Below are 27,881 nucleotides of genomic sequence, written 5' to 3'. Positions count from 1 at the left end.
AGGATAGCAAACTTAATAAGTATTATTTAATTCAATTGGATAATTAGTTCCATAATTCAAACTCAAAGTTTAGCTGTTGGACCAGAGTGCAGCAGTATTCCAGTTTTGTCATATTTAGCCCTTACTGTAGTACAGAGATTTTCAGCAGGTACATGAAAATCTCTGCTGAAGAGCAAAGATTATCATTTTCCCACTCGATGAACACACACAGTTTAATATACACTTAGATAAATCTAATTTAAGTGAGATTAATTAAATTCAGCTTAATCCAATTCAGTAGGTCCCCATCTCCCTGACTGTGGTGGTAACAACCATATGCAGGGTTGGCTGTGAAATGAATCACTGCTAAAAATGCCTCTTTCCCCTCCTCTTCTTTCTGCAGGGTCAATTTTAAGCAGGATCATGTCATTAATCCTGTTTATAACACAGTTCCAGGCGTGCTCTCACCAGCCCAGATGGGTCAGGAATCCTGCAAGGAGGGCAGAGACCTCTTTGAGTGGTTTTGCTGATGGAGGGGAAAAAGTTGTGTAGAATCTCTTTTGCCAGAGCTGTGACTTGCCTTGCCTAGTTCTGCTTGTCAGCTTGATTTCTGCAGGATACCTGCAGCCCTAATTACTGCAAAGCCAACATGCTCTTAAGAACTTGAAACTCTGTAAAATTTTCTGCTGCATCAGCAAATGAAAATTCAAGTTCCAGTCTGTCTTTAAAAGTCAAGCTCCAGTCCTAACCTGATAGGGAATCATTGAAATTTAAGGCCCTAAAACTGCATCACTCTAAGCAAATACCGGGTTTATGGTGATCTCCATTCAAAAAAACCCAACAAAACAAAAAAAACCAACCCCAAACAACAACAAAAAACAATGAACAAACAAAAAAACAACCTAAAAAACCCCAGAAACAAACAAGTAAACAAAACCCAAAGCCAACTCCTTTCCCCAAAAAACTGTTTTGCTGTTCTGGATTCTTGAAACTGTTGTTCTTCATTTTGCTCTTGTTTAAAAGTGGGAGAAAATAAATGTTCCAAGGAGCTTAGAATAAATCCAGAGTATATTGGAAAGCAATGAAGAGAACATTATTATTGTAATTCTGAGAGAATCTGAACTCCATGCACACACACGCTTCAGCACTATGATAATTTCTAAAATCTTGTCCTATTATGATTTTTCCATTCCCCTCCTCCTCTATTTGTTTCTTCAAAGATAAGTCACAGAGATATTGAAGAGCAGCCAGATTGTTCAGCTTCTTTATCCATATAATTATAAAAGAGGCTAAATGGGAGCACATGTACATGGACAGCAAAATCCCAGCGTCTGTATGGAAATATTTCTCAGAGCCCAGATACTTATTCTGGGATTTGGAAATTGTCTGAATGGATAGTGCTAAATCCAGTTCAGTGATACAGCCCCTGTAATGTTTCTCTTTCCTGGCCAGAAATCTGCTTTTTCACATTTAAGTCTCCTGCTGGGTTCACCCCCAAGTACCTCGGATCTGTGTTCTGCACAGTTCAGAGCTTTGCAGCCTGAGGCAAGATTTTATTTACATGGAACAGCATTCCTAGAAGTGTAGATTAGGGTCAACCAAAATTAATCTCAGGGAAGAAAATAGGAAGAGGATTCTTGATAGAGCAGGGTGATGTTCATAAAAATAAAATCAGAACCTTTAGAGCAGTAGTGAGAGCACAGAAGTTGTTTGGCTCTTTTCTTAATATGTCTGACATATTTTCCATATTCCTTTAGGTTTTTCCCAATGCTGGTTTTCTAAGGCTTGCAGCAGTTGACTTGATCTTCTTGCAGGTCTGCAATGCGAAGAGCTGGAACTGGTGACTACACTTAGTATAAAAATAGAGTAATATTGGTAGTAAATTAATAGTTCTGCCATCAATGCATTATGAAAATAGAGCTGATGGAATCACAACTCTAGTGAGGGAATTCCCAGAGGACCAGGTGTTTGTGCTACCATCTGCAAAGCACTGGCCATAGAAACTCTTCCACTGAAGCAGAATTTTGCAGAGTTACATTTAAAAATACTGAGAACCAGAAGTTCCATCCCTTGTCTGGGGTGCTGCTTCTGTTGAAGAGCATTTGCTGACTGGTTTCCAGGGTTCTGTTGCTTGCTTGTTTTCTGAAGCAGCTCATTTCCATCTTTTGTCTGGCTTTAATATTCAACCAGTCCTTCACTGCTGAAATGAAAGTGCTCCAGTTCCTGGTATTTTCTTGCTTTGAACAGGTACAAATAAATTGGAGCTGGATCACTCAATTCTTACCTTTTATAAGTTGAATGAAGTGAGGAGATGAACTAATCATGTTCCTCTAAATCCTGTACCACTTTTATTCATTCTTTCTGATTTTCTTTAGCATCCTAAAACTGCAGGAGTCTACACTGGGTGCAATATTTAAGCACAACTTCACCCATGGGGCATCCAGAGGTAAAATCCCTCCCCTGTTTCAGTCAGAGCATTTTACATATTTATCTAAGCTCAAGTTGTGTCTTTCTCCATGGCACTATATCCTGGGGCTCAGATTAACTTACTGGACCATCTCAAGTCTTCCTCAGAGTGTCTGATTTCCCCCATTCTCCAAGTGTGCCCTACAGTCCTCAGTCCTGAATGTGCAAAACGGATTTGGCCGCTTGAAAATTGACTTTTTGAGAAGCTCAAACCCACCAAATGATCCAGATTGTGCTGTATAATCGCCCTAACGTCATCGTTATTTACATTTTTATCTTTCCTGCTGGAATCTGCCTGTTTTATTTGCAGTGGCCTGGTATTTAATACCAGCAGAAACTTCTAATGAAGGGCAGAAAGAAATTGTGGTAATTGCATGTCAGAAATGAATCACCTGTCCATGGATGGGAATAATGAAATGACATAAAAACTTGCTTCAAAGGAAGCAATGGGGAAAAAAAGATTGATAAGATTATAATAATGCATGAAAGGAAATAAATGGGGTTAAAGATGCTTGCAATGTGAAAATGAGGATTTTTACTCAGTTGCAGAAGAAGACAAGGTGTAAATACTGTAAATTTCCTATCCAGTTCCAATAGGAAAGAGAGGAGGGACTACAGGGTCTCTAATATGGTTAAGAGAGACAACAAAACAAGACAAATAGCTGGAATTAGGCCTTCTTTGGCCTGCTTCTCTCTTTCAAAGATTAATTTCAGCGCCCCATCAGTATACATTTCTTCATAAATTTAAAATACACTGGGAAAAAACCTCCAAAACTTCTCCAGGGATCAAAGTTGGGGGATTTTTCAGCTGTGTTTTTCAGCCCTGCTGTTTCCATGATGTGGTGTGAGTTATGTAAGATTTCCTGGCTCTTTTTCCCTCTGTCCACGGAGGGATCTGTTGGCCACAGCAGTGCTGAGTCTCAGAACCTCAGAGTGTGAAGTCACTGAGTTCCCATTTTGATAACTGAATCCCATGTAAAATATTGTATGGATTCCAAACTTATAGGATCCAGCTTTATCTACAGTGTTTTCTCAGCAGTGTTGGGTTGTTTTTTTTTCAGATATGCTTTCATTTTAAAGGCAAAACCCCACAAATTCTCTCCTTGCTCTCGTTAATAAATGAGTTTGGTGGTGGAGGGAATGCAATCAGAGCTTTCTGGGAGGTTTTTGGGATGCAATCACGGTGAAACCAGATCGTTTCCTAGAGGTGAAGTTTTGCATAATGTCTCCACAGCATTATTACTCCAACAGGAATCCCCTGGCTTTCCTTTGGAAGTTAATTAGAGTCTGTGCAGGGAATGAGTCAGACAGAATTGTGTGGCTGAGAGTGTGTGTTGATTACAGCACTGAAATCATCCTAATGGCGTCTCTGTCTGTTGCTAAAAGCAATTACTGCCTGGTAAATTTTTAAGCTGTGAAATGTAATTTTAAGAAATACTTTGCTTAAAATAACATTATGAAAATAATATACACAAAGAAGTGGTGGCCTTCACGCTCTGGTACATGTTTGCAGCCAAGCATTTTTTTGGAGACAGTGACTCCAAGACCTGTGTTTGGGAGAGGCTTTTTGGGAAAATGTAAAAATAAATTCACTGTATTGAAAATGCTGTGGAGCTGTAAATGCTTTATAATATTACAGATGGCAGAAATTGGTTTGAAATATTTGTAAAAGTGAAGGACATGCCTTTTAAAGGTCTGAACATGCAGGTGTTCATTCCCTCTCCTACTGAGCCACATGTTGCCTTTTGACTCATGTATTTTGCCTTTCATGAAAATGAGCAAATTCAGGGATGAAGTGAACCAGGCATGAAAAAACAGATTCTTTTTTTTTTTTTTTCTTCTATTCCCTTTCTTTCCATCTGAGCAAGCCCAAGCAAAAGCCTTTTCAGATTCCTGGATGGATGACTTGCAGGAGTTCTCAATAGGAGATTATGATGGAAGGCTGAGCATGGGAGCCTTTGGTGCTTTTCTCAGAGAATGCCATGGATTTTACAGGCAGATAAGGACAATCTTCCTATGAAGATTTCACCCACATTAATAATACTTTGAATAATGGTGTGATGACTGTAGGGCTTTCCCAGATGCTATCAGAGGATTTATTATCCCACTGGTGCCTGTATATTTTACTTTCCCCTGTGTGGTGATTACCTTGCAATTTTTCCTTTTATAGATCATCTGTGGTTCAACAAAGTGATGTTTATTAGGATGTTATCATAAATTATTTTTGTGTTTATATATTTATTTTCAAAGAAGGAAATGATGGCAGCATGGATTTGAGCTTTACTAATTTGAATTCGTACTTTTGATGCCAGGAAAAGGAAAGGTCCCCCTGAAGTCCAGGTCTGAAGGTTTCTTCCAGGAAGAAGCTTCAGTGCTGTAGCATTCCTGCAGCTCCAGGTGAAAGGCTGGGAATTACAGAATGACTGATATTTCAAATGAGCCATTTATAGTCATCACAACGTAGCAGGAAAGTGATGACTACAACTGACAAATCCATGTTTTCTTCACAGTGCTGTGATTCATTTTAGTGCCAGTCAAGAAGTAAGAGGTGCTTTCTCTGCTTTAGAAAAGCATTTTCATTTTAAACCAACATTTTAAGGCTTATCCCAGGTTCACAGCAGCAGCAGACTGTTCCCTCAGAAGTTTGCCTTTGTTGTGGTAACTCCTGCACTGTTTAACCTTCCTGTTTACTTTAAGGAAGAAAGGATCTTGTTGGGGGAGATCAGGATTTCTTTTACCTTCTTTCTGAGCACTTGCTGTGGTTCTACCCAGCCTGTGATCAGGAGCTGGACTCTGTTGTCACCATCCAGCCCTCTGCCTACACCTCCCTTGCCTGTCCTGCTGCCTGCCATGCACACACAGAACCTGGCTCAGGAAGGTGAGCAGTCTGTGTGGGACATCAGAGCACGTAAATAAAAGTTCTGTGGAGATTTAATAATCATAATCCTGCAGTGAGGGTGACTTCCAGCTCCTGCAGGGTTTTGAGGCTTTTCCCAGCTGCACACACCTTCCCTTCTCTGGTGTTAACTGAGCTCACAGAGAAGCCACTTCCCAAACCTCTGAAGCCTCTTTGCACTGGTTGTGTCCCACCTTCCCCCTTCAACTCGCAGTTTGCAAGTCCTGTTACATTCCATATTACAAAATATTTCCTGTGGAACCTCTGAGGGCAGAAAAGCTCAGTGCTTTGCTTTGCAAAATTTCTGTTTCAATATCAGATTCTCTCCTTGCTTGCTGGAAAACTCAAATTTCAAGAGGATGCTGGGAAGCAGGACCCTGTTAGCAGAGTCATTACTGACTGTGTTCCTTGCAGATTGACTTGCTCCCTCCCAGGGATTGCTGTGACCTGCACAGGTCTCTTGGTATTTAAAGAAAAGCTTAGAAACCTTTCAACAGCTGAGATTGGTCACACGGACACCTCGTGTGTTCTTGCTTCAGTCCCTCTGTCTCTCTCCTCCCTCTCGTTCTGTCACTGGAACAAACAATTACAAAACAAGCTCAGCATCCAGGTTTGAACACTGAAAATGAATTTTAGGCTCTTCTTCATTCCCTATCATTTCATGCTCTTACTGTTTTCCGAGTATTTTTCTTACTGTTTTCCAAGAAGGTTCCCAGCTAGCCTTTCCTCCCCTTCATTTTCTTCAGCCTATTACTCTGCTAACACATTCCCTGGAAACCACTAATTTGGAAATTAAGTTGCGTAGCTGTACCCTGGAATTACTTTAGAGGGAGGAAAATCCATGCAGGTATGAAATAATTGGTGAGAGTGAGTTACTGTGAATTCAGTGCTGTGGCAGGAGCTGATGGGGTGCAGACGAGCCCTTATTGGATTTTCTTTGTGCAGCATTCGATCCACTCATTTTTCATCTGTTAACAATAGAGTTCCATTTTGATAAGAAGTTTAATTTGTCTGCTAATGATTCATTTCTGTACTGGGATATCTACATCTATTGGGAAGCTGAGGGCTGTATACAGTGGAGGAAAAATACTGGGAAAAGAACCTGATTGAGTTTAAGCACAATATTCATCAGGACTGCTTTACAAGTTACTGCCCAATTTGAGCATTATATGTTCTTCTGTCAAACCATATTACACACAACACCATTTGTCTTTTGTCTGCTGAGTTGAAAATACAATGTAAAATAAATAACTCCTTGCTAGAGGAGAGTAGGAGGATACTTTGTACGGGAAATGTGTCTGGATCATTGTCTCCAATGGAAGTGCCAGCAGCCAGTTGATGTAATAAATTGGGGGACAATAAGAACTTGGTACAAGCTGTTCTACTAAAGTAATTCTAAAAGTTCTAATGCTAAAGCAAACAAAATGCAACAAAGCCTCAAATGTGAACTAACAGAAACAAAACCTTTTATTCAAGACACTCCCAGTACCACAGGGACAGAAGATTGCAAATGAGATATAAATCTTTAAAAGGGATTATCACGTGACTGAGGTATAGTGGACAAATAAATCTGATTTCCCTGCGAGGCAAGTTTGGAGAAACTGCTGTCAGGAATTAAGATTTACATGGAAAAATATGATATGTTGGGAAGAATCAATGAGGTTTTTATAAATGGGCTCATTGCCTTCTGAATCAGAGTTCTTTGTGGGAGTTGAGTGTGCAGAGAGAGGCAGCCTTGATCCAGCTGATGGTATTTCACATCTAAGTATGATGTAAGAGGCAATTCTTGTCCTAGCTCAGTAACATTCCCTTAATTTTGATAGACCAAGCTTGGTTGCAGCTGAGTGCTGTCAGAATTCACTAAATAAGAGCTTATTTTTTCCCTGCCTCATTCATGAGAACAGCAAAAGGAGACTTTGCCTTGAAAAAGGAATCTGAAATTTAAATTTTGTATTTCCCATCTTTTACTGCTTCCAGCTAGAGGGGTTCTAAGTGTTACACTAAAACTTCTGTTCAAATTTTACTCCTTGAAGTATTTGTGTGTTTGGAATTTTAATGTGTAACCTCGTAGCTGGAAATTGTGTGCATTGGAGGGAGTAGTTTGTGTACTGCTTATTTTTCAGTGTGTAAGACCTGAGGATCAGCAAGTTTTTGGGAAAAAGTATTTAAACCAAATTTTGAAATAACTTTTACATATCTCCAAGAGACAACAATAAAACACAACCCTTTCTAATTACTGGTTACTTCCTCCAATTCTAGTTCTTTGCACTCAGACCTTGCTGTGTTTATCCTTCCACGGCAAAACTGCACTTTTGTGCAAATTATTTTGCATTCAGATCTACTTTTGCTGATGCATTTGTGATATTTATAGTCTTAGTAGCTGTGCATAAAGTTTCAGAGGCCTGAAAAAACTTAGGTGGAAGTCTGAGGTAATAGCAAACCATTCTGTGTTATATAAGAAGCACTGTAAGTCTGCTAAAAAAATGTGATAACTCTGGTAATCTGATAAATTGATAAACGTGGCAATACCCAATTTTACACTGTATTAATATAATGTGATGTGAAAAAGTGCCTGGTTAACCCAGAAATTATGCTGGCAACTTACACTGGTAGCTGCATATCTGCTAAATTCGGTGGCAGTGAATTAAATATCTCCTAAGGCACTCGAAACCTGACAAGGCAGAGGATAATTCTTCTGAAAGCTTGTACGAGCAGATGTAGCAGGGAAAGAGAACTGTCCCTATGGGATACCTCACTTGTTATATACAACTCCACTTTATTATTTTCCTTGTGTATAGGTCTGTCATAAAGAAAAATCTGTTGATCAGTTACACTCGAGGTTCTGCCATCAGTGCTACTATTCCTCCTCCTTGTTTTTTTTCCAGTGAGGTTTCCTTGATGTAAACCCACTGATTTGTGATAAATCTCGAAATCAGAAATGCAGTGAGCTGAGCAGAAAATCAGAGCACCCTCAATATGATCATCTAAATCTTGTGATTTACTTTTTTGTCTGGGAAATGAGGGGCTGAAAAATGCTGATGCAGCAGGATGCATTGCATAAAACACCTGGAAGTGGGAACTAATTTTTCTGAGTGGTGCTGAGAGAAAACTGCTCTGCTGATTTGATTATAACCTTTAAGATCTTATTTGAAATTTTGCATCCCTTTACAAAAATTAATTAAGCAAGATGAGTCTGCAGCTAATTCTTGTGTCAGTGGGTGGGAGAGGAAGATGAATCTCTCTCTCCCTCTGTTTTGGCCACTTTAGGTATAGTGGTTTTTGGGGAAGGATAAAACAGGGATAAAACATGGACACGTGGCACCCCTTGTAGGTCTGGGTAAAAAGACAATCCAATATGACATTCCAGACTTTTAAAATAAAAAGAACAAATATAAATTAATTAATACAATCAGCTTTTAGGATGTGCCTCAAGTCATTTATATGTGGCAAAAACTGAGCAGAATGGTTTTGCTTAGCAGCAATAAAACTGATTATTAAGGAAACTTTGACAGATTTATAATAGAAAAGGAGGGAATCACCACAGATTTTTAATTAATTTTAGTACGAGTAAATTAAAATATGAAAAATTTATCTCCCAATTCACTTGAGCTTTGCATTTCCCTTCCTCCCAGCCCCTCTTAGCGCTGTCAGGATTCCTCTTGGAGTACTGAGGTTCTTCCCTTTTCCACTCCTCCTTTTTTGCTTTATCTTTTTTCCCTGAACTGATGACTCTCCTCACAGTAGCAGTAATCTGTTAATAGTTCCCAGATGGCACGACCTGTTGTATTTCTGTATTTCATTCGTTTCCTACTGGTCTAGTTCTCAGTCATACAGATCTCTTCAGACAATATTTCAGCCTTTTTGTTGATGCAGCCTTTTAAGTTTCTTGTTAATGTGTTTCATGAGCACACCCTGCCTGCTATGGCTATGGAAATGAAAGGGAGAAGTTTGGGTGGAATGTGAAAGAAGCCAATTTTTAAAAGGCAGGAAAAAGAGAAAATAACGTCATGAGACTTGGAAGGTGAAGTGGTGGAGGAGCTAAAAAGAGTTTGGAGGTGGATTCCCAGAGAGACTTGATGTTTTTCAAGAGAGAGGGAAGCAAAGGCTGCTTAAGATGAAAAAGGACTGAGTAATTAAAGAACAAGGAGAGTGAGCCTGAAAGAGGAATTTGTGTGTGTGTGTGGCTTCACAAAATGGATCTGGGAGATAAGTGTAAATTTGAGGAAATTTTTCATCAGTTTCTACCCTTAAGTTCAAGGTATAGCAGCAAATCCAGCAGCAGACAAATGAAATAATTTAAAATTCTAAGCAGCCCTTGCTCACATCTTTAGCAGTTGGTGTCCTCGAGGTGAGCAGAGTGAAATCACATGAGTTTTCCTGGAGGATGCCCCTGGAAAGAGGAGCCTTTCAGCTGAGGTCTGGTGCTCTAAAACACAGCAGAGTGATATTTCACATCAGCAGCCACGTTCCTGTTCGTGTTTCTGTAAAGGCAGGATTTGCACTGGAGCTGGGTGTGAAAATTTGAGCTGCTTTTGGTCCAGGTGGATGGTTCAGAGCTCCTGCAGCTGCAGGAGCAGCGTATCCCCACTGTGGGATGAGACAGAAACTAGACCTCCTCTTAATGTAGTCCACAATGGTTTCAGTTTTGGAAACAATGCTGAGGTGCCTCATGGATCTATGAGATATTGTAGCTGTACATCTTCCTGAAGTGTTTCTGAGATTTTTCTTTTTTTTACTGCAGTTGGAAGGTGGCTCTTCCATGAACCCATCAGAGATTGAGACCGTGTGGAGGCACAGAGCCTGGGGATCCACTGCAGTGCGAGAAATGGTTGTAGGAGAGTTCTGAGAACACTTTGGGCTGAAGTAATTGAAAAAACAAGGAGTGGGGAAATTTTTATGCCAGTGCACATCTAAATTTTGGAGAAATACAGAGCACAACGTATTTTTGGTTTATCAACTTGGTAACAAAGCCTTTGAATGGGATGAATTTTGACGTAGCTGTTTGGGACGAGAGAAAATGGCAATGGCTCAGACTTGGAGTGGAATTAAAATTGTTTAGAGGGGTATGGAGTGGATTGCACAGAGGAATGGTCTGCAAATTTTACCATGTCTGATCATTACTGAGCTCTCAGCAACCTCTCGGCCGAGCCTCAGTAGAAATGGCACCACAAACAGCAGGTTAGAAAAGAGGAGCTGGAGCTGAGGCTGCAGGATGCAAATGGCAGAAACAGAAGGGTCGTTCTCAAAACTGAGGTACTGAGATAAAGAAATGGGAGTACCGAGGATTAAACTGAAAAAGACAAGATAACATTTGCAAAATGAACAAGAGATGTGTGGGAAAACAAGGGGAGTTAAAGAGCAAGCAACAGAATGTGTGAATACATAATACAGAGTAATTTGAATTTTTTGGCATGAGGAATGTGATAAAGATGTGGTAGACCAAGTGGATGTAATTTTCCATGTCTCATTTGCAGTACTTGGAATTTATTTTGATTATGAACACTCGCAAACTAAAATGCATTAGAGGAAAACGTGGCTTGAACAGTGCTTATTGCAAATATTGAAAGATTCTTTTCCAAAACCAAGAGGTGAAGTTCATGTCATAAATTTTCCTTTGTTCTCTCAGACCCCATCAATATTTTGGTGGGGGATCAGGCAGTGTGTGAGCTCCTTTTCACTTCTGGTTAGAGAAGATTCTAATTTTTCCCAGTTAATTAAGCCCATACATGAAAGCTTTGAACAGACACAGGGCCCATTTCTCGTTCTCCTGCTGCTCTTTGGTGTGATTTGATGAAAATTGCTTTACATCTCTTTGGTTCAGTTTTCCTACCTGTGAAATGGGGAATTATAATGAGATCTGAGCTTTGCTAACAAAGGAAGTGCATCAGAATGTGCAGGCAAGAGCTGGAGAGCAGCAGCACCACCCTATCCAGCAGGAGGGTGATTGCAACTGTGAAAGTGTGCTCCAGTCTGAAAAATATTCCCTCTTTTTTTTTTTTAGGTGAATTTTATCTCTCCCATTGTGTTTTCTCTGTTGGACAGGCTTCAAAGAAGAGAGCTGTCATTTCTATGAGGTTTAAAAAGATTAGCAACATCCATATTCATTGTGAGAAATGAAATCTTTACCAAGGGATGAACTCTGAATTCTGGCTGTGCCTCTTCCTAGCCTGCTTCTTCTTTGTGTATTTTTAACTAAAATTCTAAAAGTCTCCCTGAAATAAACTTCTATATTCTCAAAGAGGCCTTGCTTCAGTCTGAGAGCCCTCCTCAGACTGGCAGGCTTGCTGTCTCCAGCAGGACTTGGTGGTGTTTGCAGCAGCTTTGAAATATGTGCCTGACCATGGAAGTCAATCCCCCCCTGCTCCAGTCCACACAGAGGCACCACATCCCTGCTGTCACCTGTCTCCAGGCCCTGGAAATGGAATTACCTTTCCCCTGGTGCCATTTCATACAGATCTCTGTCTGACAACGAGACAAATTCAGCTTTTCTTACGTATAAGAGGAGATCCACTGACTTTTTTTTTCCTTCCTAAGCAACAGCTAAATTCAGCTCTCTGGGTTGAAAAAGAAGTGTGTGAGAACATGGCATATGGCTGCTTGCCTGAGAGCTGTGCCTCGTGTTTACTGAAAGAAATTGTAATGTGTTGTTGGCATTCATTGTAATTCAGCTTAACTGGGAGCCTGCCAGAACCCAATCAAAATATGTTCACAGTATATCCAAAATACAGCACAATTGCCAACTTTGTAGTAGCAAGATGTAACAACCTGTTTGACAAAGAAACGTGAAATTTTCCCAACATACAAAAAAAACTCATTACAGGTGGTTTTCAGCTTAGTTAGCACCCTTTTAAAAAGATATTTTTTTAATAGAACTGGAGAGAGTTCTTACAAGACCATTTCAACAAAATTTACAGTTTGATTGGGCATTTATAGCTGCAAAAAGGGAGGGAAAAATGCCTTAACTTGTTCCCTGATGAGCTCCACCACTGGTCTGCTTGTTCAAATATGAGCAACCACTTCATTTGGAGCCCCTGGAAGTTATAAAATGGTCTCCTTCTGGCTCTAAAAGGAGAGGTGGAGGTAGCTGAGCACCTTTGGAAGGTGTTTAATCATAAAACTGATGAAAACATCCATTTAGGTACCATCTGTTATCAATCAGGTCTCTGAGGATATTTTTTTCAATCCTGGAAGAAGAAACTTGTTTTGACCTTTTGTCTTTCCATATGTAGAGCCAAACCTCTTTGATTTCAGTTCAGACTCGCTGTATTTACCAACCTGACCTTGCTGAGACAGACTCGTCCGGGAAAAATGGAAATAGGAATTTCTTTCATGTCTGTGTCTCACACTCCTGTCCCTGTGCTGAAAGTGCCCAGCAGGACACTTCCACCTCGCTTGGCTCCTCACTGGCTCCAGGTCTCCAGAGCTGACCCCACCATCAGTCCTGGTCTGGAAGAATTTTTTCTCATCATCTCTTTGTGGTCAGTAACTTCACTTTGAAATGTGACCGCTGCTCTCATATTTCTGTCCCCTGGTGCTTGGCTTTTTTTCTCATTCCACTGAAAAGCCATGACTGTGAGTCCCCAGAAGGTTATGCAGTATTTTTGTGAGTAAACTAATATTTATGGACAATTTTAAAGGGTTTTGTACCAAACTTCTTAAAGTACTATCCAGAGGTTATGACAGAAGAAGACAATGAATAGATTATGAGATGAAATGAGAAATTTTCTTTTGTGTTTATCTCTTTCTTCACCCAGCAGCCCACCAGCATTGCAAGGAATGAAATCTCTTTACAATCAGGTGTTAAGTCACATCACATCGAATTCCTAGAGTGGGAAAATATTGAGAGTGGTGCAATGGTCAGTTCTGGAAGATGTAAAGACGCTACCAAAAAGCATCTTTGCTGAGGAAATTGGCACTCATGTACCAGGAAGTATCAGGGGAGACATTAATTCCTGCAGGGGATTTTTCAAAATGGAGGAGGCTCTAAGTGAGGTATAAATTTTCTGTGGGATGTCCTTCCAGAGACATGAATTTCGATCTGTGAAATTGGATGGGACCATCTCCAAAGCTTTGGCCAGCGTGGGCTCAGCCCTGCACTGCTCTGGCTGGGCTCCAGCAAAGCACTTAAGTTTGATTTGAATCATGAATATTCCCATGAAATCAATTGGAGGATTAGCATTTTACAGAGAAGTGAGGCAGGCACTTAAGTTCTTGGTTGAATCAAGGCCACATTCTCACAAATCATCACTGCAGTTGCTTCCTGTATTAAATAACAACTGGTACCAAGGATAGGACCCTCCACGATCTCACCAGAATTCATAAAAAACTATTTTTCAGGTATCTTTGTGACCAGTAGTCTTTTCCATGGAAGGGAGAAATCTTTGGGTGGGAACTTTAGTTCCAGTTATGATTTCCACTGATTGCAATTATCTGACAAACATTGCTCGGGAGATAAATCTAATTAAACTTCTATTTTAAAAGAACACGTGCTTGATTTGGAGAGTTGAACAGGCTGGCAGCTGTTTCAGTCATGAAATTAAACAATCATAGAATATCCTGAGTTGGAAGGGACCCACCAGGATCAGCAAGTCCAACTCCTGGCCCTGCACAGGACCATCCCCAAAAATCCCACCCTGTGCCTGAGAGCATTTTCCAAGCAGTTCTTGAGATGCATCTCAAAAAGATTTCCTGTAACTGTCAAGGATTTAACCTGAAAAGTGGGAATTTCTGAGAGGTAGTGAATGTCAGTGGCTCAGGAGTGAGGTTGACACAGAAAGTACAAGTTTTGCACAAAACCAGAGGAAAATGACAGAATGTAGAGCAGAATATCTTGGCTAATCAAGCATAGGATTTCTGGTGGTAGACAGGGAAACAAGGAGATAATAAAGTGATTAGGTTTGAAGTCCTGAACTGCAGTTTAATTTTATATTCGTATATAAATTCTGCATCAGAAACTTGGTTAGCAGGATTATCACTATACAGTCTTAGAGAAAGATTGAAAAAAATAATAAGATAATAATAATAGTTTGTTTGATGATTGAGTTTTCATATATGCATTGCTTTAGACAGCTTTGTTAAGTTTTAAATTCATTTTTTGTATGAAACTAAGGTAAACTTTAAAGAAAGTACTTGTTCTCATAAAGGGCAAAACTGCAAGAAAACAGTGCAAATTGATTAACTTCAGCATTTCTAGTTAAAATAATCACATAGCCATCAGTTCTGGATTCTCACAGTGGCACTGGGAAGTGAGGACACAAATCATGGTAGGACTGTCGGGGTCTGACCTGTGCACTTCACTAATTGTGAGGATTTTTCCCCAAAGCAGGAGCAATCAGAACAGCAAGGAGCCTCTCTGACCCTCACTAGTGCAGCCACTTAGTGCAATAGAACTCTGACTTGGGAAATAATACAGATCCTGAAGCCCTCTAGAGGAAATACTAATTTTTCATTCTGTCCCTGAAAATGACTAAAGTAAGTCAAGGACATTCAAGTTTTGTAAATGACTTTTAGCATTTTTGCAGGCGCCTGATTATTTTTTTCTTTTAAGTTAGAAGTTGGAAATTGCTTGCAGGGAGCAAACAGCATGGTTAGATGCTTGTTAAAGGTCATAATTTGAATTTCTGCAGTCCCACTGATATATTTTTAGGGAAAAGAAACTCTGTGAATACTATTGTCAATTCATCTACATTATCAAGTTATTTAAACTACATTTGAGAATGTGACTTGGTATTGACAAGAGGATAGTAAAGGAAAAATGCAAATTCAGTCTTAAACATCTGCTGGGTTTAAGATCTAATTGACACCCTTTTATTTCTGAAGTCCTTTAAATTCTTAATTACAGAGGCCGTGAGCTAGGGAGGGATATGATGGTAGAGATGTCTTATCTAAAACAGAACTACTTGAAGCTTTTAAAAGGAAGAATCTTAATATATGTAAAATATATAAAATAACTGAATTCATTTTCAGATTGAAGGTAATCAATAGCTTGTGCTCACTTCAGGGAAATAATGCACTTAACCTTTAATTTTTAAGAGATACCAATTAAGGCTGTGCAATGGGATTAACGCAACCTGAAATGATTTCACATGAGTGAATCTATTTCCATAATTCTTTCCCTGTGCTGGTTTTGTGTTTCTGGCTGAGGCTGGGAATGCCTGGAGCTGGGGTTGGGGTTGGGGTTGTGTTTGGGGTGGGATGTTTGGCTCCCAGATCCGCCCTGAGCCGCGGTGCTGCCACCTGGAAAACCACGCGATTCCAGCAGAAGCTGGAGCCAGGAGTGAGCTCCTCTTATGCCATGAAGCCATCCCTGCCCGGGGCTGGAGCCAGGCTGGAAGTGCCACCTTCCCCTGCCCAATCCTCTGAGCTCAGGGGTCCCATGGCCAGGTGGGAGCGTGAACTGCGGCGTTCCCAAAATCCTCTCAGCAGCGGAGCAGCTGGAATTGTGCTGTGTCTGTGGGATCAGCACCCTGGGTACCTCTGCTCTTTGCTGCTCTTTTGGTGGGATCCACCCCGGGTCAGCGCAGAGAGCCCTCGGGAGGAGCCCAGCTCATCCAGAGCTGCCTCGGGTGCAGCCCCTCCGCTCCTGAGCCCTGGGTCAGGGGCTGTGGGATGGAACCCTTGGTTATAAATGGCACCACTTCCTTTATGAACTACAGGTATTATAACCCTCACAAAAGAACTTTTCAAGGTTTTTTTCCAAGTTTTTTTTTTTGCTTTTCCTAATATTTAAGTGTTGGATTGAAAACCTCTTGGATCCTGTATGCACTGGGCTTTTGCTGTATGTGCTGAGAGTGATTGAAGCGGCCAGATTTACATTTTAATTTACCAAGTAGTGTTCCAGGAAGAAAAAATTGCAGCAATAGGTGGCACAATGCATTTTAATGGAGAAATTAATAATATCTCAATTTCTTAGGATGAGGTTGTCTTTGTTTTGTGTGATATTTCTAAAAGTTCAGGAAAATGGCAACTTAGAAAAAGCTAATCACGCAACGATTTAAAGAAAAAATGTTTCATAAATATGAAAGTCACATTTACTTCACTCTTCTGACATTTCTGGGCTATCTCGGTCTGAATTTTCCTGCTTTTTTCTCATCACAGCTCTTTTATACAGTTCTTTCTTTGTATACTCACTTTTCCCAGTAACCCATTGTTTCTGTGTTACACTTTGCTCGATCCTCTTAGAGCAAACCACTTGCTCAGTGAGATTAAGGAGCCAACTCACCTCTCCTGTCCTTCATGTTCTGTTCTCTGGCTTACATGAAAAATAAACCAGAGGAGAATTTCCTTTTTTGAGGCTTTACTGGGAATGGCTGTGAGGGAAGTGCAAGAGAAGCCACGGGGAATGTCCCCAGAAACGTTATTTCATACTGTGCTACTTTTGCTGACACAGAATTAATTTATCCTGCTCAATAGAGTATTTTTTAGAGTTATTACATTTAGGTTTTCACCAGCAGCTCTGTTTAGAGAGTTAATGGACAGCACTTAGACTGTTAGACGTGTTACTACTGGTATCTCTTATTCCTTGTCTGATGGCTCGAAAGAAAAGCTTTAACTATTTTCCTGCGCAGAGCATAAAAATAACTAGGAATGGTAGTTGGGAGCTCTGCAGTTCTTCCAGCCTGCTGCTTCCTTGTCAGAGAGATTGAAATTCAAACATTAGGCCTGCCCTATGTTCCTTTTTTGCACACTGCCACGTCAAACATTTAATCATCTTAGGCATTTTAAAAAGTCTTATTTCAAAAGTATGAGCGAGTGGCATCCTATGGCTTTGGAATATTTTGTAATCACTTGATTTTTACTTTTTTTTCTACTGGATTATTGCTTTGCTGGATGGATTTCTCTTATACATTGAGTTGTAATCAAATTCTATTAATGGACTTTAAGATATATAGTTCTTTAGATATGATAAGATTCTTGCTTGTTTCATGTTACTTCACAGAACTATTTAATCTTGGATAAACTAAGTTCAGATCAAATAGCAAAACATTTAGAATTCAGAATTAAAACACAAAATAATAGTGATTTAAGATGTAGTAATATTTTTCATCAGGTAGTTGAAGCCAGAGACTTAATCTATCTTAATCTGGCACTGCATGAAAAGTGGTAGTGAATAAAAGTTTCTAGCTCTCATTTTGTTCAATAACAACCATAATAAATTTGTCAGTATCATCATGGAACAGAAACATGGAATAAAAACGGGGAAATGTTAGGAAAGGGAAAAGTTTCTTCAGAAGGATTTACAGACTGATGTGTCTTTCTATTATGGTTTCTTCCCATTGCTAGTTTCATATAATTTGTATTGATAAAAATATAGATTCCTAGTTTGGAAATTGCCTTAATTGATAATTCCTGCTAACGACCTGACTTTTAACTGAGCTTCCCACTGATTGCTGGAGCTAATTCCCCCAAACTGCTTAAGGAAAGAGCCTCATCTAAGATAATCCAGATTTATGAAGTCAACAGGACCACATAAACGAGCTATGGTGCTGTGCATGGCATCCTCAGGTTTCCTTGGAAAAAAAGGAACGGGAGAGATGTGGGTGAAACCCCAGATCGACTGATCCACAGCCTTTGCTGAGTAGCTGCCAAGAGAAGCCATCACCAGAGCTTCTGAATATCCCTGAGAAAAGATCAAATGCTCCCCTTTTCCTTTATTTCTTGCAGCAGTCTGATTTTTGGCGTCTCTGTGAAGAACTGTGTGAGGAATTGCCAAAGCCACCTTCTGCTTTGGGAATTTGCATCTTGCAGGTGTCTAAACTCTGACTCATGAATTAGGTCATGGACTCGAAGCTGCTGAAGAAATTGGGTTGAGCAGAAATCTGATTTGTTTGGGCTTTTCACTCCAAACGCCTACACTGGATTTGGCTGTTCTTTTGATATCTGGGATTTTTAGTAAAATACGTCAGTGAAGTCGAAACAAGAATTAATGTATTTTGGCACTGAAACATCTGTAGCACTTTTTGTTTGATTCTCCTCTGTCAGCTCTTTATTCCCCTCGGCTTTGCAAGCATTAGCACTTGTGGGGGGAGGACGTGATCCAGGGATTCTGCCTGTCCCACACGAGCTTGGTTGATTGAGAACATTCTGCAGCTTTAGACGTGGCTCAGAAAATTTCAGTTCCTTTGGACATATTCTGGCTGGGAAGTCACTGTTCTGAGGCACCTGTGACACTGTGCCTGGATGGGGTTTGATACGATGATGAACTGAATTTAACGTGCAGCCCTGTTGCAAAGTGATCAGAGATACTTTTAGGGCAGGACTCATTTCACAGAACTTTAAATGTCTGTCTTGCTGTTACATGAATTTTGTCTGACAAGTTACTTCCTCTCTATTGATTAGCTCAGACAGGCTCGTTATCTCACTCTTCAGTAATTTTTTTCCTTCACTTTTAAGACAGGGACAAATGGGGCATATCCCTGTAGTGCTTGTACAGGAACTTCCTTGGCGTGAGGGTTTTGTTTGATTCTGTGTGATACCAAAGTAGTTTTTTGAAGGTCAAACTGTGATTAAGATTTTCCTGTGCAGAGTACAAGGTGGATAAATCTGCAGAAGCTGGAGAAAGGAGCTTTCAGTTATATTTATTTGTTCATGCACTTTTAAGATCAGTCCTTGTAGATGAGACATGGTTAGTGCTGCTCCTTCCTTATTAGACTTGTTAACTTTTCTGAAATGGAAAATGCAGAGGTCTGAAATAAACTCACCTCAATGTGCTCAGGCTCTAGTGAAGGAAATACTGATTCCCTAGTGCTTTCTTTCTACATAAGAATCGTTCCTTTTTCCTGGTGTTTTTTTGGGGGGTTTTCTTTGATTTTGTTACAGTGAGAGGTTTTTTCCCTGTCATCTTTAGCAGCAAGTTAATGGAAGTCTTGGAAGCAGAGAACTGGAAAAGTCTCCTCTGCCCCTACCCTCCAACCCAGGCAAAGGAGAACACAACCTTTGGCACTTAACTGGAAAAAGGAGGAAAGTGAATCCTGACCACATCAATTCTCCACTTCTAAGCAGCACAATCCCTCATGTATAAAAGGTGGATGTTATTTCTTCTCAGTGTTTTTACTGATCCCAGAGACATTTGTTATCACAAGAATTGTTCTGACAGAGATCTTTGATCTTTTGTGATTGCACACAGAGATTTAGGAATTTAATTGTGCTGGTTCTGCTTTTTGGTTTGAGAATAAATCATGAAGATTCCTCTAGAGAGATTCACAGGGCCAAAAATATTGTGTATTGTCCTTTTAGTTGGTTGTAAAATTTTTTTAAACTTTTGATATGTATTCCAGGGTGTGTGTGCTGGAACCAGCACTTCTGTCAGGGCAGGCTCCCACCAAACTCTGTCTCAAAAAAATAAAGCAATATTTACATAGTCCAGTGCAGGAAATAGAAGCACTTGCCTCACACTGGGCCAAAGCATTTCTCTTTTAAAATAAGTGTAACAAATTCAGGGTCCCAGTGCTCTCAGCTCAGTCACTCTGGAATGTGGAATCATTTCATCAATTACATGGGAGGTCTGAACAGGGAGGCTTTTGAGGCTTGTGGGCACTTCCAGGTCATCCCTCAGCCGTGCTGCCTCAGGAATGAGTGGGGGCTGTTGTTATATCTTCATCAAGGAGAAAATTAATGAGGCTGATGAAAGAAGTAAATTTTCATTAGCACACAGAGCTAATGAAGACGCTTTTGGGTTTTGTCACTTTTATGGGAAGTTTGTCAGTAACAGCATCAGTGACATATCTCGAGGTTAAATTGTTGGGAAATGTGGCAGCAAGGAGCATGCACTTGGGCCTGAAAATGTGATCCACTCTCTGTGTGACAGCTCTCTTCCAGAAAGCTCTTTATGGTCAGGTCTAGTTTCAGCAAGCTTCCTGGAAATGCTGTTTATTACTTCCATGGTAATCCCCCAGCTCAGCAACAGCTGTCAAACGTTGAGGACAAAGTTAGAATGGCTTCACTTCCTATTATTCACTCATAGGTAATGAAGGCAGAACTATATTAAGTCATTTACTTCATATATATGAATGTCAATTTAAGGGTGATGGCATATCATTAAATCAAATTTTATTAGTTCAGCAGTTTGTTCATTTGCTATTAATATTGCTTGACACATCCCCTTACTGAACCTTCTCAGCTGCTGTGAACTCTTAAAATATTAATAATTTGAGCACAGCTTTTGTCTTGATCATACAGTTATCTTGGAAAATTGCTGCTGGAAAGATCTTGGACTTACAGACAGTGAGATTATGGGAAAGCCCCTTGCTTTAGCCATGCTACCAATAAAACAATGAAGTCACAGTGATGAAGTCGCATTGCCACTGGTTTTGCTGACAGGAGAGAATTTGGGAGGCTGGTCTGTGTCTCGGATGTGCACTGTGGTGAGGGGGGCACGGTGATGTTTGTCCTGACTTGGAGGAGGACACTTCAGAGGGGAGCAAAAAAAAGGGTGCTTAGGAACTTGCTGTGGATTTTTATATTCCCTGAGGAGTTTGTCCCTTCATGAGTGGGATTGGTGAGTGGAGCTCTGACCTGTTCTGGGGAGGGAAGAGGAGCAAGGTTGGAAGTTTCCAGCTCGTGCTCTCCCAAAGCTGCTTCCCTGCTGGTTACAGAGGAGACAGAGCTGACAAGCTCTTACTTTTCACACATAGAAAATAAAAGAACAGAGGCAGCATGGAAGGGGAAAAATGGGATGTGGGGAAATGGAAGCTGGCAAGGAATGAAGAGAGGTGAAGATATACAGGGGTTTTTTTTAGCGGAAAAATCCCCAGAATTTTGTGCTAAGTGGGCGAGAGAGTTCTTGTGGCTGGCACTGTTGAGCCAGGGACAGCTGCAGGATGAGGATGGGGAGGATGAGGAACAGGGAGCCCTTGGAATGAAGGGCTAGAAATGCAGAAGTGCTCCAGCTGTCGAGAGCCCAGCTGGATCCTGGAGCTGAGAGTGTCTGCAGAGGGCTTGGACAGGGCAGATCCCGGTGCTCCTGTGGATCCTGGCGCTCTCAGGGGAGAAGGATGGAGCGAGGGAAGCACCTCATGGACTGCACAGCCCTGAGCAGTGGCCTGACACCAGTGGAAGAGTTTATGCCCAGTGTAGTTCCACCCACTCTGCAGCCTGGAATGGAAGCCAACATTTTTGGTGTCAGTTGGTGCCTGGGAAACATTAATTCAGAGTGCTCATCCCGCCCCAGTTCCTGTTCATGCAGATGAGGATCTGTAAATTCAAGCAGCACAAGTCTGCCTGTATTTGCATCTAAAACATCCATCTGTATCCCTGTGAATATCGGAGTGACGCAGAGGAAACTCAGCCGGGAAGCAACATTTAAACACATTCTACTTGCACAGTCAAGCATTCAAAGGTCAGATATAGCCAGATTTGAGGGATTCTTTTCTTTTCAGAATAATTGGAATTTTTTCCTTTTTTGTGTTTGTGAATTTCTGCTGTATCTTGGCATTTAAATGTAGTTTTTTGTGAAATTCTGGTAATCTAGCTACTCTGTTTTTGTAGGTCAGGTGTGTGACACGTAGGCTTAAAGATGCAAAATGTTGCAATCTTTAGTTTTTAAATAGACTCTGAAGTTTAGGGAAGTTTAGGTCTGAAATATTCCAAGCTTGGTGTTTTAGAGTGTTTTCAGGCATGTTCCCGCTGTCTCTTTCTGGGTTGTGGTGGTATGAAGATCCCTTTCTCTTGACGCCCTAAATAGTTTTGATTTTTCCTCCTGAAGAGCTTAAGAACAAATATCTGGTATTTGAGAGTGAGCTTAGTGTGAACATGGCCCCGAGGATTATGCCTCTTCTTTATTTGGGCTGAATAATTCTTAAAAAGCTTTTTAACGTCACTGGCAAAAATACCCACCTGATGATTTTCCTTGTTACAAGTTACATAAGAATTGGAAAGGCTCCACTGTGCCTGAGCCCAGGGTGATAAATCAAAGGGGTTTTGATCAAGAACACGGCTGAATTGTTGCATGTATTTGATAAAATTGCATTTAGGAAAAGACATGAATTCTCTTCCTCAGTCTCTGTCAGCCAACCAGTCAATTCCTTCCAGATCTTTCTAGCTAGCTGCTAAATATTGCTTTATATGGAAAATATCCCTTGTTTTTTCAAAAAAAAAAACCCAAACCCAACTTTTTTTTTTTGCTTTCCGTAAAAATTACACTTGGACTGAGCCTGTGGATGCTGTTAAATGCTGGATATATTTAAGCAGATTTGCATATATAAACTGAAGGTTGTGACAGGAGCAGAAGTTCATGCTGCCTTCCCCAATTAATCAGAAAATTTCCAGCACAGTAGTGAGAGATTTTATATTTCCTATGAGTGAAGAGCTGATTTTCTGGACTTGCGAGTCCAGAAACAGCAGAAAACAACATTTGAAAGTTGATATTTGTCCCTGTTTCACTTTGATATGTTGATTTTTCACAAGTCACCGTTCTGCAGCATCAGAGGTAGGGTTGTTGTTCACCTTTTATTAGTCAAATGAGGCACATTAATAGGTTATTAATTTGTCTTGGCAGGCCAAAGTGTAATTCTTCTGAACAAACAGATCATCCCCTCGACTTTCAGGTTTTCCCCTTGGGATCCAGGTCCCACTGACACTTCTACCTCAGATTCTTTACTGTGTGTAGGCCTTTGTGTAACTGGGAGTTTAGTACTGTGCTGTGTGCTTTTAGTTTCTAAAGATGGTTTTAATTAGAAAAACGTTGAATACTTTGTCAGACCCCCAACCAGAGAGACTTTACCAGAGGGCTCTCACCCCTCTTGCAGCAGTGCTGAAGCCAGGAGTGCTCAGTGCATTCCCACCGAGCTGGTTTCCTTCTTTCTCACCCTAAAAGCAACGCTGCATTTTCCTAAAGGAGGGGCTGGTTTTGCCTCCCCTCATCTGTCAGCAGACCCCCTGTGGGAGCCGCTGTGCCTGTGCCAGGCAGAGCTGGCAGGGACCTGCCCTGCCCTGCCCGTGACCCCTCCTTCTCACAGCCAGGGTTTGCAGCTCCGGCCAGCTGCCATGGATTCTCCCCTGGCAATTATCGTGGATCACCAACAAGCCCATCATTTGGGCAGGAATTTTTTAGGAGAGGTTACAAAACCAGTGTAGTTTTCAATAATAGCAAAAATCCTTTAAAATATGTGAAAAAGGAGAAGCGAATAAGTACACGTGAGTTATGGAGAGATTTGTGAAAAATTGGAAATTACAGACTTTTAAATTTAGGAATTCCTTCTGGGGTGGATCCTACTTAACAGAGTTATTGCCCCCGCAGCTCTCCTGTGAGGGCTGCCCTGTCTGCATCATTCCTGCATAAAGGGCAACAGCTTGTGCTGTCCATTTATTTTACAGTTATTTTCACAATAATGGTAATATTTTCAATATCTCTGTCTAATGGCAGAGAGGAAGGGACAGATGTTTGCATAACATGGCAACAATGTCTGTTCTTTTTAATGGAATCCAAACCTGCCATTTGTTGACACTGATGGGAAGATTCGTATTATTCTCAGTGAACCTTATTGCCCACAATATTTGGCATCTCCTTTGTAATGTTTGCTCGGAGTTAAAACCTAAATCTGATTTAGACATATTGTTCAGATTTTTGCTTTGTCTTTCTGTTTCAATTACTCTTATTTTCTTAATTATATGTTTCTAAAAATAAACGTTTTCAAGCTGACTGGCTCTTCTTTTCCTGCCCTCTCTCCCTAACAATTTTTCTGTTTTCTACCTCCTTTTTTTCATGTTTCCTTGACTTTGACTTCAGATGTTCTATTTGCAAAATCACAGTTTGCAGCCAACATATCAGAACTGCCTCCTTTCCCTCTGCTCTTTGAATATGGAGATAAAGCTTTCCTAGTTCATGTGGATTCAATATGGTTTTTTTTTTTTTTTAACTTAAAAATGGAAAGAGATAATATGGAACCAAAGAATATTTAGGTTGGAAAAGACCTCTGAGACCATGGAGTCCAACCATACACCGGGAAAATGTCAGAGTTTTCAGGTGGATGTGGTTTATGGGATGTTTCCCCTGATTTCCCTCTACACAAGGGTTTATACAGCTTCTAATGCAATGTTCAGCCAGAGCTGCTTCCCAGCTGACTCAGTCAGCACTTGGGCTGATGGATAACTCCTTTTTTCTTCGATTGTCCTTTCAAATAACACTGAAAGATTAGTAAATGTCTTCAACCTTCATTGATTTTTTGTTAAAGTGAGTTAACTCCTTGAGCCCAGCTGGGCTGGAGAAATAAAAATTCTTCAACTCCCAGCCATAATTTTCTCATCATGGGTGTTAAGCCTTGGCTTTAAAGTAAAGCATAGATGTTTGAACACTTTCTCCTGAATCATTTTATTTCGCTCTGAAGGAGGTGTTGGTTAGTTACAAAATGTGCACAAATAAAGTAAGAATGTGCAGCAAGAGAACTGCAAATTTCTGTGTTTCTTGCCTGACGCTGATATTGCGTATCTTGGGAATAGTGGGTTAATTTTATTTACCTACGTCTAAGCAGAGCTAAGGGCCCTTCCTTCTTTGTAGTTATAAATCTGAAGTACTTTAACACTTACCTGTAAACAGAAATGATACTGGGGGAAAATGCATCAAGAGCACTAATGAGGCCTGAGTGGCTTGAGGAAATAAATATTTCATTTGGTTTGGGTGAGCCAACGTGAGCTCGTTCTGCACCCTTTCTAATTTCATCTTGGATGTTCTCATGCTGAAAGCAATTGGAGCCCTGACAATAAAGAAGAGGCTCCTGATGCTGAGTTCCTGCTTTGGAAGGTCTCACATTTGAGTACCTGGCCCCCAGAGAGACAGAAAAGCAGAGAGCAACGGGCCAATCTCTCTTTTTTTGGTGTGTATTTATTAAGTGCTGTCATTCTGTGAGACAGCCTGGCCCTTTAATGATATATTTCTATATTCTCTTGTCAACTGCCACACTGCTTGCACCAGTAAGTAAACGCCTTCTAAAGGTGCCCTGGGGAGCTATTACAGAGCAGCACAAATAATAGAAATTTGATATTTTGCTCTGCTGTCATACATTCTCCCTGGCACAAAGGCAGGTTTAATACATCTGACTGCACACTTCTCACAGTGTGGCAGGTTCAGTTGGGTTTTCCTAAATCTCTCTTAATACTATAAATGCTCGTTGCGGCCACTGATTCTGAATTTTTAAATTAATTTTCTTGAAAATAATTTAATATCTAGTGGCAGTTTTTGGGACTTTTTTCTGAGTTTTGGGGCAATGTCCACTAAAAGCAAATCTGGGATGTGTGGGGTTTGCAATTTTTGCTCTAAAATAGTTTTAAGAATTGTTCTTGAGCAAGCAGGAACAGAAATGTGCAACAGCTCAGGGTTAAAACTGTTAACTAATAAACAGAGAATTTGCAGTGACCAGTTCTCAGCCAATTGAACTGAGCTATACTTACGTAAAATCATTCACAGAATCATTAAAAATAATGAACAGATGCAGAGAGATAGTTTCCTATTTGCAGACCATTCTAGAATAGAGAAAAGCTTTAAGTATTAGTTACAGACTGCTGATTTGAGCTTTAAAAATCCCCCAAACTACCTCATACTTTTGAATTACATCATAAAACATGGCATTTTTATCACTATACTAGCTTTGTATGGGCCATAGGTATAAGTGAATATAAAACTGGGCATTTGGTAAATGAGCTTTATCTGTAGCATAATTTAGGACTATCAGTTTACAGAGTAAATAATTGGATTGTGTTGAAAGAGGAGTTAATTAAATGAAACAGCAACCTGTCCCCTTGTATTTACACACTGAGGGCAAATGTTGATATGTTTCATTCCATTCTTGTGTCATCCCAGTCCTTTTGTCCCAGCTGAACTCTGTTAATTGGGGTGTAAAGTGGTGACACCCAGCACACCCAATACAAGGTGTCAGAACTCTTTTTCTCAGAGGATCTGGAAACTTGATGTGTATTTGATAAGAGCTGTGTACAGAAATTATATTTCAAAGCTCTTAAATGCCCAAATTCATTATTTCTTTGGCTTCTGGATCTCTGTAGTTTTAGGGATCTTGGATTTACTTGCATCACTGCAGGACAAAAAACTGAGAATCAGTGTTTTACTTTACTTGGTAGATGAAGTTACTGAAGGTGAATTTTGTAGATCTCTAGAAAATCATGTGCATGTCAGGTTTCTCTTGAATCTGGCAGGTTTTGAGGGAACTCTGAGGGACCTCATGTAGCTTTCAGTAGTAGATTCTTGTGTTCAACTCATTGTTCTGGCTGGAAATTCAAGGCATGTGTCGTTCAGAAACACATTTGGAGGAAGGAAAAATCTTTCAATATCATTAATCAGTTTCTTCTCTGGTCTGAGAAGCAAAGTAATCTGTTATTCTCACCCTGTCAAGTTTCAGGGTAACATGGAACAATTCTTTGTGCGTGGGTAAAATTGTATTCTTAGTTGGAGGTGTTATAACAAAAGCATTTTTGTGTTGTATGGATTCCGAAAACTGGGTAATCTGGGGTGAGAATTGGCAGTGGGTGTTGCAGAGTGAGTGTGGGTGGTTACTGAGCCTGAAAACTCTTCCTGATCAGGGACAGCCAAACTCTATGACCTTGAAGAGTCCTGGAAGAGTTACAGGAAGAATTTGTTCCTAATCATAAGATAAACTTATATTTAGGTCTTTGTGACATCACAAGAAAAAAGGTTTTCTATAATGTCACTCTCTGTGCTGCTTTGTCCTTCCCTCGTCTCCATGAAGGTTTAGAATTACAACTGAAACATTTAAGAACGTTGAAAATAACATCAGTAATATCAACTTTTCTCTTCAGCAGCATGTGCTGTATTATGTAAGTTAAATTATAATTTTCACTGCACGTTTTCCATAATAGCTCCAAGCAAGGAAGTACACTTGCATTTCCAAGAAATTTCTGTATTTGTGAACTACACAAGTGTTTGATTGGTTTTCTCTCCGCTCTCTGAATCTGTGTTGTTGGCTTTTCTAACCAGGCCTTGATGATTGCCTTCAACAATACATCAAAAACTTTGAGAGAGAGAAGATCAATGGGGAGCAGCTGCTGCACATCACTCACCAGGAGCTGGAGGAGCTGGGAGTGACTCGCATTGGCCACCAGGAGCTGATCCTGGAAGCAGTTGATCTGCTCTGTGCATTGGTAAGTGATTCCTTGCATCACTCATCTTGATCAGCTGCATTTATAAATTTACAAACCAAACTAAAAATAATGTAGAGTTTCCTCTGCAGCCACATGCTCAAACAGCCACCGTGGCTTTGCTTCAATGAAGGCCAGACATGTCCTGGCTTCTCTCAGCTGCACAGAAACTATATTTATCCATTTAATGATTATGTATGATGGTCTTTGATTGCTTTTCCTCTGACTTTCTTGGTCCTGCATTCAAATGCTGTTGACTATCATTCCTGGCATCCATATGGTTCTGTAATTATGTGCCATATGCCCTCGTATTTCACTGACATTTGCCACACTGCACTGAACCAAGTAGACCTGAGCGGTTTAACCATGCCAGCATTCAAAAGGATGGTACTACACAGCCAGAAGGTAAAGCTAATTAGACTGGAAGATTGTTTAAAAT

The 27,881-nt window shown here is 40.4% G+C and overlaps 1 protein-coding gene across 1 annotated transcript in view; it reads left to right on the top strand.

Moving 5' to 3' along the window:
- The window catches only part of LOC309577376 (connector enhancer of kinase suppressor of ras 2-like), a gene marked incomplete at both ends in the record, with an annotated part of 167,157 nt that overhangs the window by 35,503 nt on the left and 103,773 nt on the right, over positions 1-27,881 (top strand). The window contains one exon of the mRNA XM_082289346.1: positions 27,282-27,445. Coding sequence (XP_082145472.1) covers positions 27,282-27,445 — 164 coding nt within the window. The remainder of the gene's footprint in view (positions 1-27,281; positions 27,446-27,881) is intronic.

The sequence above is a fragment of the Coloeus monedula genome (assembly GCF_965178545.1).
Source record: "Coloeus monedula genome assembly, chromosome: 12".
NCBI lineage: Eukaryota > Metazoa > Chordata > Aves > Passeriformes > Corvidae > Coloeus > Coloeus monedula.
The sequence above is the reverse complement of the archived record's forward strand: the minus strand, read 5'-3'. Positions and strand labels throughout refer to the sequence as shown.